The sequence below is a fragment of the Prosopis cineraria genome, unplaced genomic scaffold (assembly GCF_029017545.1).
Source record: "Prosopis cineraria cultivar Desert tree isolate PC_DT_omini unplaced genomic scaffold, ASM2901754v1 PC3, whole genome shotgun sequence".
NCBI classification, from domain to species: domain Eukaryota; kingdom Viridiplantae; phylum Streptophyta; class Magnoliopsida; order Fabales; family Fabaceae; genus Prosopis; species Prosopis cineraria.
Window position 1 is genome coordinate 24255635 of NW_026555334.1, and position 12076 is coordinate 24267710.

At 31.4% G+C, this 12076-nt stretch overlaps 1 protein-coding gene across 3 annotated transcripts; it reads left to right on the forward strand.

Annotated features, from left to right (window-relative positions):
• The first annotated feature begins 1007 nt into the window (after positions 1-1007).
• On the forward strand, positions 1008-6558 carry LOC129305140 (ankyrin repeat-containing protein ITN1-like). Of its 3 annotated transcripts, none has more exons than XM_054945089.1 (6): positions 1008-1208; positions 3914-4014; positions 4093-4647; positions 4758-4856; positions 5281-5696; positions 5844-6558. In XM_054945089.1, the coding sequence occupies exons 1-6, from the start codon at positions 1201-1203 to the stop codon at positions 6462-6464; spliced, it is 1800 nt and encodes a 599-aa protein (XP_054801064.1). In that variant the 5' UTR covers positions 1008-1200; the 3' UTR covers positions 6465-6558. The 3 variants fall into 3 exon arrangements, with proteins under 3 accessions (XP_054801064.1, XP_054801066.1, XP_054801065.1); XM_054945091.1 differs by having other exon boundaries at positions 4168-4647; XM_054945090.1 differs by having other exon boundaries at positions 1009-1208; positions 4165-4647.
• The last annotated feature ends 5518 nt before the right edge of the window (positions 6559-12076 follow it).

Here is a 12076-nt window from a genome sequence, read left to right on the forward strand (position 1 = left end):
GTGTTTGATGAATCTTTTTGGAATTTTCTTGAAAAAATTAGCTTACCTCATAAACAACTTTTTTTTATTTGGAAATTGTTACACTCTGCACTCCCAATTGGAGATATTCGGAGACATCATCATTTAGATGTTCATTCACATTGTGTTTTTGGTTGTGTGGAATTAAAATCATTAACCCTCCTTTTTAGGAGTTGTCATTATGTCATATTAATATGGTTTGGTGCTTGTCTATTCTATTCCCTGTTTTGAAATAGTGGCTAGTGATTTTTTTACTTAGCTTATCACAACTCTTTTAAAATAGTGGCTACTGATTTTTTTGGCTCTGCTATCCAAAGAAATTATTTCACTGCATTCTTCTGAAGCATTTTTTTTTTATTTCTGCTGGTGCAACATATTTATATGCTAGCTAATTATTTTGCTTCTATTTCATTCAATGTTTTTCAGGACTCAGGACTCTTCACTTCCCCAATCCCTTTAGAATTATCGCAAATTTATGCATTGTGGACAAATTTCATTTTATTAATTAATCATTTTATAAAAAAAAAAACTATGACGACAAAAAGCAACACACAGTTAAAACGTATGGTATTTTCCCTTGAACGGATGACCTCATCAGGAAGTGAAAAGGTCAAAGTAAAATTAAATCACAGAGCTTATAAATAAAAAAAAAAAAATTTCAATCGTACAGCCGTGTAGCATGCATATTCGCAGGTATACTGCCAGCTAAGAACGGGCCCACGACATCACATGTTTTTGTCTTTTTGTTTTGTTTTTGAAGGACACGCCATCACAATTATTTTTTTTTTAAAGAAATGATATGTTTCAAATACAGGCAATTTTTAAAGATTAGATATTTAAAAGTATAAAATATTTTTAATCTTTTAAAATATAATTATTATTTTAAAAAAAATTTATTAAATAAATAAATTTATATTTATTTTAAGGTAAATATTATTAAATAAAAATAAATATAAATAAATAGAGTTAGTTTAAAAATAAATAATTACTTTATATGAGGATGAGATTCAATTAAAAATATTTTATATTCTTAAATGAAGAGAGTATCAGACCACGTCCTTCTCCTCTATTTATTTGTTGGACATTATTCGACTCATGGGTCACTTTAACTCCATCAACTCCTGGCTTTCTTATCTAGAATCGTAGAATTTCAACTTCTCCACATCCATCCACCATTTCTATATGCTCAGGTAATTATCTCATCACTACTCCCCCTACTTCAGTTACCTTATAATCTTTATCAATGTTAGATCTCAGAGACACAATTAAACAAGAGAGATTGTTATATTTCATCGACTTCATATGCAAAATTGCATTCGTGAAGTTGAAGAGTAAAGGCAAGGGTATCTTGGGAAGAAAAGGGAAGCAGCTTTTCAAGTCTCACAAAGTGTGGGTTATAAGTGTAACTCCATCCTCTAGAGTCTAGTCATTTATGATACATGTTTCCTTTAAACTCGTACGTACAATGTTTTCTATGACAAGCTAATGTCATGTAAAAAGCTATCATGCATGAAACAAAATTAAATTCTCCATTCCATATTCCTTTTTAAATGTCATAATCCTTCCTTCAATTCCTTTCGGTTCTATTACCTCCTCCATAATGTCTATGTAACCCCGTTATCTAGTTTAATTGCATTGACTATTTAAGCTTAGCATAAACAGAGGTACTTGCATGTATGGAAGACACATTATGTGCCCTTTATGTTCTCTTAAACATTTTCCTTTGTGCCAGCATGACCAAAGAGAAGAAGAATTGGAACAACTAACATATTGTTAATCTATATTTCAAACCTCATTCACACTCTCTTCATGTTTCTCTCTCCTCCACGGCTCCACTTCCACCTCATCCACCTCCTATTTCTTTTCTTCCTGGTTTCTAGCCAGGGGTGGATTTTATATTGTGGTCAGTGGCGGAACCACGTTCCATGCACGTTGGGCGGCAGATAATGCTCCCTCTCACAGGAGAAAATTGCATATTTGGTATATGTAAAATTTGGGACCTTGCACTCCTATTTTTAGAATTTTGATTTCTCTCTAGACTCAAATAGAAATGTTTAAGTTCTCAGAATTTTTTTAAATATGATATTTTAACTCATATCCCATAAATTCAAACCAAAACTTTTAAACGCATTAGAAATGTTATTAAAAGAAATTGATAAATGAGTTGTTTATTTTATAATAAAACCCAATCACAACAAATTAAATTATCCTTTTGGTAATAGTTTCTTTTTTTCCTTCCAAATGTAAATTCTATATCAACCTTCTTAATATATTTTTGGCCAAAAAACCTTAACATATTTATCCCAATAAAAATATGCATAACTTTACTTATGCTATTGTATTTTTGCCAAGTGAAATTATTTTTTAAAATTATCATATTATTTTTTAATTATTAATTTTTAAATTAAATTTTCTTGCACCTGTAGCTCACATCTGCTACCACAATGTAGCTGCAATAATTAAACAAGGTCGTCCAATCATCAGATCCAGAAAATGATTACCCACACACTAATTAATCTACCCGAGACTCATCCTGGAGTTGGCTTCCCTCCGCTTAGGAAAGCCTCCTTCGCCTCTATGCTGAGGCAAGACAAACTTAGACAGTTTAAATTTAATATAAATAATATAAATTTAATATTTTTATTTTTTATTTTTAAAATAAAAATATATAAAAATTATAAAAAAAATTACAGTCTAGATTTAATGTAAATGGTCTAAATTTAATATTAAAATTTTTAATGAGTTTATTACTCTATTCAAAATATATTTATATTGTTCAGAATCTATCTAAAAAGTTAATTTAAATTTTTAATATTAAATCTGGATAATCTATATTAACTTTGGACTATCATATTAATAAGTATATTTATTAAAAATTTCACAATTGTTATATATTTTTTATTTTAAAAATAAAAAATAAAAATATTAAATATGGACGACCAAGATTTATCCCTAGCTGACTCCGACTTATCCTCTACTTTTCCTTCACCTCAACCAGAGCCAGAAAAATAGGCTGCCATTCCATGATTATTTAAGGATAAGGCTTGAATAGTATTCTAAAAAATGATACTTAGGGGCTTAAAAGATTCGGGCCTACCGTTTTTTTCAAAACAATTCAATAAGTTTCATTTTTTATTCAATAAATAAATTTAACTTCTTAAAGTAATATCATCAAAGTTCATGGTGTCAAAATTTTATAACATATTGATATTTTCGGATCTAATTGTAGTTCTCCCAAACATAAGTGCTCATTGTTCTATTTTATACATTTACGTGCTACAACTAATAAAGTCAATACTTTATTTAATTTTTAGTTCGTTCCCAAACATATTTATGCTAATAAAATTAAATGTATTTAAAACAAACATGTTAGTTGAAGTAAATATTTTCTTAAAATATTATTTTCTTAACAAAATGATTAATTTTATGATTTATTAATTTTAAATTTTAAGAAGCTTCTAGTTTATGATTCAGAATAATTCAAAAAAATTAATCATTTATTCCTTAAAATTTTGATTCCAATACAACTCAGTCATGAATATGAACTTGGATCTATTCAGTTTTGTAAGTTTTAATGATTTAATCTATTAATTTAGTTACAATTTAGTCCCTCGGGCACTATACCTTTTTTTTAAAAGATTCGATCTAGGGATTGATTATTAAATGGTTGGCATAGAAAATTTGAAAGGAAAATTAAATTTCTCATATATAATGAGATACATGATTCGTTCATTAACTGTCACATGAGTGACATGACTCTGCATTAAGACTCTTGGGTGTTGGGCTTTGGCCCTGTTTTTTTTTTTGGAAAAAAAAAAACAACAAAAGAAGAAGACGCTTGCACGAGTCCCGCTAGAAGGATTTCAACTAATTCTTGATCAACTTTGCTTCATAGAGGAATGGAGAAACCAGGAGCAAGTTCCATAACTATATCAGCACAACAACTTCAAAGCGCTATTTCACCTCAGTCTAGGAAGCCTTCCCTTCATCTTCTAGGTAATCTCTCTCTCTCTCTCTCTCTCTCTCTCTCTAATAGCAGTAAATGACCCTTTCCTTTTGTACCTTTAAAACTAGCTCATTCTATATATCTAATGAGGATTTCAAATCTCTCCTTTATGACAATCCTCGCAAAAAAAATTGATTCAGAAGAGCGAAGAGATAAGTACCCAAGTGTATGTGTTCCCCTTCACAAAGCAGCCGTGAAAGGTGATTGGAGAGCAGCGAAGCACATCTTAGAGAAAGACTGGACTTTAGTTTCTGCTGCCATAACCATGCGGCGGGCAACGGTTCTCCATGTGGCGGTCGGAGCAAACCGCACTCGCTTTGTCGATGAGCTGGTGAAGATTATGTGTCCAGAAGACTTGGAATTGCAAGACGTGAATGGGAACACCGCTTTTTGCATTGCTGCAGCAACTGGGAATTTACAGATTGTTCAGATAATGATGAGGAAAAATAAGAACTTGCCAACAATAAGGGGTGGTGCAGGAATCACCCCTCTTCACGTGGCTGCTTTACAGGGAAGAAGGGAAATGGCATGGTATCTATACTCTGATAAAACTGTTGTTAAGGTTTTTGAAGATAATGACTGGATCATACTGTTATTCTGCTGTGTCAACACTGGAATCTATGGTTAGTATATTACACATAGAGATGGAAGTAGAAGACAATAAGACATTACATACAAGTCTATAATTTAGAAGATAATATGACTTCATTAATTTATTCAATTGTGCGTGCAGATTTAGCCTTGGAGTTGCTTGAGAAGAGACCAGATCTAGCTTTTAAAAGGGATCAAGCTAATGAGACGATATTGCATATATTGGCCAGAAAGCCTTTAGGCATGTGAATTCTTTATTTATTCATTTTCTTCTAGCCCTTTCCTATCCATTGTTGAATATACTTTTGGAATGTGCAACTGAAAATGATGGCAAATAATTTTAAAATATGATTACAATCTAGTCAACATTCCCATGCTTGTTATTTTATCAAGGCTTTTTCTGCGTTCGACAAATATACAGTCACCATTGTTTTCTTTAGTCAAGCTGTAAATTATTTTGAACTGTCCGCATCAGGGAATTTACTTTTTATTTAACATGATAGTAGATTTATTATAATTAAAAAGAAATGGTGATATGTAATGAAACAAAACAAAAAATTATTGAGTAATAATATTTTGTAATTTTTCTTTCAAAATATTTTCATTTATTTTACAGTCTTGACTTAATCTCTGAACTAATCAAATGGTCAAATTGTGTTTCCTAGGTTTGAAACAAGCTCATCAACTTCGACTTGTAAAATATTTGTGGAGTATATTTCTTACTCGAGACGACAAGGAGATTTTGGGCAATATAAGAGTGCCTTCACATGTAGTATTTGATGCCATAGAAGTTGGAAATTTTGAGTTTCTAGCTGTGCTCACAAGTACCTATCCTGATTTAATATGGGAAGTTGATGAAAGAAATCGAAGTATAATTCACATTGCCGTTTTTCATCGTCATGCTAATATCTTTAATCTCATACAAGACATTGGCCCAATCAAAGATTTCATTGCAAGTTTTTTGGATAGCAGAGATCAAAGCAATTTATTGCATATGGCTGCAAAATTAGCACCGCAAGATCGACTGAACTTAGTTTCTGGAGCGGCATTTCAGATGACCGTTGAGTTGTCATGGTTTGAGGTATTTTTTTAGTACCCATATTTGGTCTATTTACAAGGTAGCTTTACATGCACATTGGTGGACCCTCAATGATTTTGCAAAATTTGAGAAATCAATTACGGCTTGTGAATAGTTCAATTTACTAATATGCATCCTTTAACATGGCAGGAGGTGAAGAAGATATCTCCACCATCATTCATAGAGATGAAGAATGCAGATGGCTTGACTCCTCACCAACTGTTCATAAAAGAGCATAAAGAGTTACTGAGTGATGCAGAATCATGGATGAAGGGAATAGCAAACTCTTGCTTGGTTGTTTCTACTCTTATTACTATTGGAATATTTTCTACTACATTCAATATACCAAGTGGTGTCAATGACAATACAGGAATCCCTAGCTTCTTGCAAAAAAGATATTTCCTGATATTTGGCACGTCTAATGCATTTGCAATGATCTCATCCTCAACCTCCACAGTCATTTTCTTGTCCATCCTCATCTCACGCTATGCAGAGCAGGATTTTCGCAAGTCACTACCATTTAAGTTGATATCTGGATTGGCTGCACTTATCATCTCCATGATAAGCATGATGATAGCTTTTGGTAGCGCTTTCTTTGTGACTCATTATCAGGGTTTGATCTGGGTTCCTAGCTTCATTTCTGTTATTGCTTTTGTACCTATATTTTTATTGGCATTTTGGCTATTCCCAGTTTGGTCTGATATAGTCTATTCAGCCTACTTTTGTAGGACTCTTTTTTGGCCAAGTAAGCATATGCTTTACTATGGTTAAAAAAAAAAAAAACATATGCTTTGCTAAAGAGTAAAGTAGGCAATTGTCATTGTAAGTGATGGATCTCTTCGTGTAATGTATTGACTTAGTTTAAGATCCCTTTTTCAATTTTTCTAGAAGTTTCTTATTATTTTTAATTGAAATTTCATCTTCTATCACATTCTACGCATTCTAATATTCTTGAAGAGAACTCGACCAAATGTCACATTTAATCAACTCGTACAGTCCATAGAATAATCCTCAGTCATTAAATATATGCTCAAGCCTATATAACTTTTGTGTATGTCCATCACTACAAAAAAGCAACCTTTAGCAATGGTTATTGAGGTCCCTTAGTAGTAGTTTTCACTGCTACGAGGTAGGATGGCAGTGGTTTGGCAAACCGTTGCTAAACATACTTTAGCGAGGTAAATTGTAGTGGTTTTGCAAACTGCTACCGCAAAAGTTGACACTACAATGCTTGTCACAGTTGCCATAACTTTTGCAAACAAACCTATGCAAGGTTGACCTGGAGGTGTTGCAAGTTGAATTTTTTTACGCGCGAATATGGCAGTGGTTGTAAAACCCCTACAACTTTCTGAATTTTGCATTTGGCATCAAAGGTTGTAGCAGTCTGGATCACGGTTTCGAAACTGTTGCAACATTTAAAATTTTAAAAATTTGTGGGTAATTTGTAGTAGTATAAAACTGCTACTAAAGTGAAAAATTCAAATTTCCCACTAGCACCAAATCTAAAATGTTTCCAAGATGTTAGTAGTTGTTAGTAGCAGTTTTGAAGAACCGCTACGAAAGTTTTTTAATTTATAAAAAATTTCTTTGAAGTAGTTTTTATTAATTTAATATATTATAAAATGTTTTGATATTTTATTAAATTGATAGGTATTTTTATAATATTTATGGGATTTTTAAAATTTAAATTTTATTTACATGTATTTTAATGATAATGATTTGTTTGAATTTGTTGTTGAAAGTGTAAATAATAGAAGATAATTAAATGAAAAGAAGTAGAAAACATTTTTCAGAAGAAGAAAATGTTAGTAAATGCAAATAAAATTAAACAAATGTAAGAGAAAATGAATTGAAATAATAGAAATAAATAATTAAATAAACAATTAAGGGATTAGAGAAATTTTACTTGGAGAGAAAAGAGAAACATTAGAGTGGAGAGGAGGATTGTCACATCCTAAAATATGGAAGTGACTGATATGGGATATACATCTACAACAGATCTGACCATAGAGGACGATTGTTTTTCATAATAGAGGACGGTTGACAACGGTCCTCTATTCAACCGTCCTCTATTGTTAAGACATATAAGACAGTTATAAAATGGTCCTATATTGAAGATAAATAGAGGATGATTTTTAAATAACGATCTTATATAACGTTTGAATTTTGGTCAAAACTGAAAATAGATAGGCCTTAGAGGACAGTTATATTAGATAACCGTCCTATGTTTGTTACATAGAGGATGGTTATGGTAACAACTATCCTCTATAAAACAAATATAGGATGGTTATCTAATATAACCGTCCTTTAAAGTCATGTTTTTTTTTTTTGAATAGGGTTAGCTGCTTTTCCAGCAGCCCCTTTGCAATAAAAAAAATGTGTATACTCAATAATACTCCAGAACAGCCCAGAAGATATATCCTATTCAATTGAAAACTATAATATTTAGAATTTAATTACATCAAAAGTATTGAATTTAAAATTCAATGATATAAATCAATCAATTTGAGGTAAAATACCAATCCCTAAATTATATCTAAACTATATATTGACAACTAAACTAATCTATTCCTAAACTAACTACATATTATCACCTCATATTGGATGTGACCCACTTTTCATATGCATATTCACTCTACCCATCGAGAACTTCATTAATTTGGGTATCATCAAAATGAGGTGTAGCACAATCTGGATAGCACTGCAGCATACATAAAAATAAAGTTAGTTGATGATAATTTACATTCATTATAATATAAAAAATATATTACACAAATTATAGATACCGTGATGGGGATTGTAGGCTGCCCATGAGTAATGATGTCTTTAGCATACCTTATCACACAGTAGCCGCAATCATGATTGTTGTTGATTTGTCGGGGGTATTACATGAAGAAAACCATAAATATATGTGTTATTGACATTAAAAAATGAAAACAATTGAGTAATTGGCAGTAATTTAAAGATACCTGTATTACATTTCATTCAATGGCATTCTTGTATTCCTTGAATGATCTCTTGTTTGAAAGATTTGCATCGATGTGATATAGCACAATAGCCCTAATATATGGAAGACAAACATGTTAGAAATGTAGAATTTTAAAAACAAACAAAATATTAGTTACTTGCCTATTAAATAGCTCCATCATATCTAGTTGGTTAGTTGGATCCCCACCATGAGGAGCTGAATCCAAATAGTATACCTTTGGAGCTTTAGGATTTGCTGGCTCAATCACAATAAGCATCCAGTGTCCCCTAGGAGAATTGGATGATATATGTTATAATTAAAATTTGAGAAAGACAATAAAATGCAATCAAGGTTTTAGAAAACCAAGTAACTAACCCATTAAGATAAGGAATCAAAAATAACATCTCCTTTGAACTAGTCTTTCCTTGAAGTACATGGTCAATGTTTGAGATTGTTGCTGTAAATGCTTATCGTTCTAACCGCCTTCAAAACTTGGGAACTCATGGGGATTGACAAACACAAACCTTGATCCCAGGTTACTAGGAATGATGAAGGTATCATACAAGTACTTGAATGAAGAAATTGACAGAAGTAAATATGAATAAAAATCGTATTTTGGATATATGAATAGGAAGAGTAATTAAGTACCTCATATAAATGTTCACTGGGCTGTTGACGACCTCATTGCACGTCAGGATGATATTGATGATGTCAAAGTCAATAATCTCACTAACCTCTTTCCAATACATGTCATCATTTGGTAGTATAAACTGTGCCACCATGTTCTTGGCCAATCGTGCATACTTTGCCAGCATATTTTGATTTATCTTTGGCAAAGGAGGAGCAACATCCACTAGTGCTAGTTTAGAGGTTGATTGTTTCTCGATCTTTGATAGCTGACCTGATTGTCTGGGGGGGTCATTCCCCTTGGACTAAGTTCTAATTAACATCAATTATTAAAATTTGAATTTTAATTGACTGTAATTTGAATTTAAACTAAGATAGTGCAAATTAATGGCATACCTGTGGTGGAGTTTCTTCTACTCCCATCCAGACAAGATGCGTGGGTTTAATTGATATAAATTTCCTCTAGCAGTCATTTATTATTATTTTCCCTAATAATATCATACTAGAGCGAACCCTAGTAATTTTAGACTATGAGCTTGAACTTGTTGAGACATCCTACCACCGACACTATGCAGCACTTTCCTGAAATTAAAAAAAATTGTGCTAACAACTACAACATCCATTGCTATATAAAATATCAGACCAGAAATATAAGACAATAACTTAAATTACATATTATTATTCATTATTCAAGTCAAAGAAATAATGAGAGTTAAGAGGAAAACTTATACTCTCAACATCAAAGGAGCTCTTATGAACTCAAAACATACCCAAACACTCTTAAGTATCTCTAATTTATATCACAGAAGACAAGTTTTATGGCAAAAGAGGAGGAGGAGGAAGAGAGCACTACTACAAAATAAGCTTACAGGAGCGTTTTTTCTGACCTTAGAGAGCACTTTTAAAGCGCTCACGTATCGTGTGCTTCGAAATGTACAGGAGCGCTTTTCTAAAAGCGCTCCCGTAAGAGAGCTCCAGTTTATAAGGGCACACGTCATGTACAGGAGCGCTCTTTATAAGAGCGCTCCTGTATGTCGCATACAGGAGCGCTCTCTATAGGAGCGCTCCCGTATGCTGACACCTTACCGGAGCCCTCTTTAAAAGAGTGCTCCTGTATGCCCCCATACAGGAGCGCTCTTTGTAGGAGCACTCCCGTATGCTGACAACTTACCGGAGCGCTCTTTTAAAGAGCACTCCTGTAAGTTACTTTACAAGAGCGCTCTTCAAATGAGCACTCTTGTATATTATATTTATTTTTTTTAAAATCAAATTTTTCATATTTCTCTTTTTACATATCTTTAACAATGGCAAATCATAATATTAAAAACTAATTTAAAAATAATATCAACATAAAAATTTATATACAAGAAAAGAATTTGAAACTGATACAACAATTTCAATTTTCTAATTAACCTAGTTTAATTTCTAACAAGCCTAACAAATGAAACTATTGTTATTTTTTTAAAATTGAAATATAACTTCCTATCACAAACAGCCAATAATATATTATGACTATTCTTCAACTAAATATTCTATTTGCTCCATAGTAAATGCGAATATCTTGCTCCAACAAAATACTACACAAGATATGAAAGCAATATATAAGTAATTAACATTATATTAACTTAATTTCAAAGCTTTTGACTTACATTTTCAAGAATGATTAACTCTTGTTGTGTGATTACTTCTCTCATAAACTTCATAACATAGTATCCACACTCCCAACCTTGTAACTGTGTAGGTACCTATAAAACAATAAAAGATGTCATTATCAAAATATGGTAGAAATAAATTCTAACTTAATTTAAAATATTTCAGTGATGAAGTTATATATATACAAGTATTTGCTGTCGAAAATCTGGCAAAGTCTCCCCTATAAATTGGAAGTTCCAGAATTTTTCAAAAATTCTACATCAATCCAAAAAAACATATTTAGAATAACAAATATAAAATATCAATCAAACAATCATTTAGATATGTACCAATTTGTTTTATTAAGAAAATAATACAAACCTTTATTCTTTTTCATGAATAAAACTCAACAGGATTAGGTCTTTTGGCATTTGGAGGGAGACCTTCACCTCCTCGATAATGTGCTACAACCTTATTATATAATGATTAAGTATACCAAGTAAAAATTAATTGTTATAATAAACATATATAAAGAATATAGAACTAAAAACTTATTGATTAAATAATATCCTCATAGATTTGTAGTTCTTAAAATCACTATCTCTTAATGAATCAAGATACTAAATCATAGGGACGAATGGATTGATACAAACAAGCACCCAATGTTGCCTAAAAAAAATAAAATATTTCATTAACTAAAATATTAACTAAAGTTAAAAATAAACAATAATAACAATTTATCTTGGATTGTGAGGAGCTAAAAATAATATGTTTCTTTTGCCTTTAGCTTTGAATACATCAGTAATCTTTTGAGAATGGTACTCAACATTGTAGGTATTAGTGTTGTGCAGGCTAATAAATGAAAATTTTGTTATTAATGAGCTCGGCACCACAAAAGTATGATATGAGTACCTAAAATGAAAAAAAATAGAATCATTTACAACTAAAATTAAATAAATACCACAATAAGTAATAAAATTGAGAAAGTACCTGATGTATAAACTAATTTGTGTGGTTTGTAGCCAATCCTTGGTCAGAATCTCGTTAATATTTTTAGCTGCTAATTTTTCGCTAATTATTTCACTATAAATCTCCTTTTCAAATTCTACTTCACAGATATCATTTTTAAATGTTGTCCGCATAATCACTTCAAGTG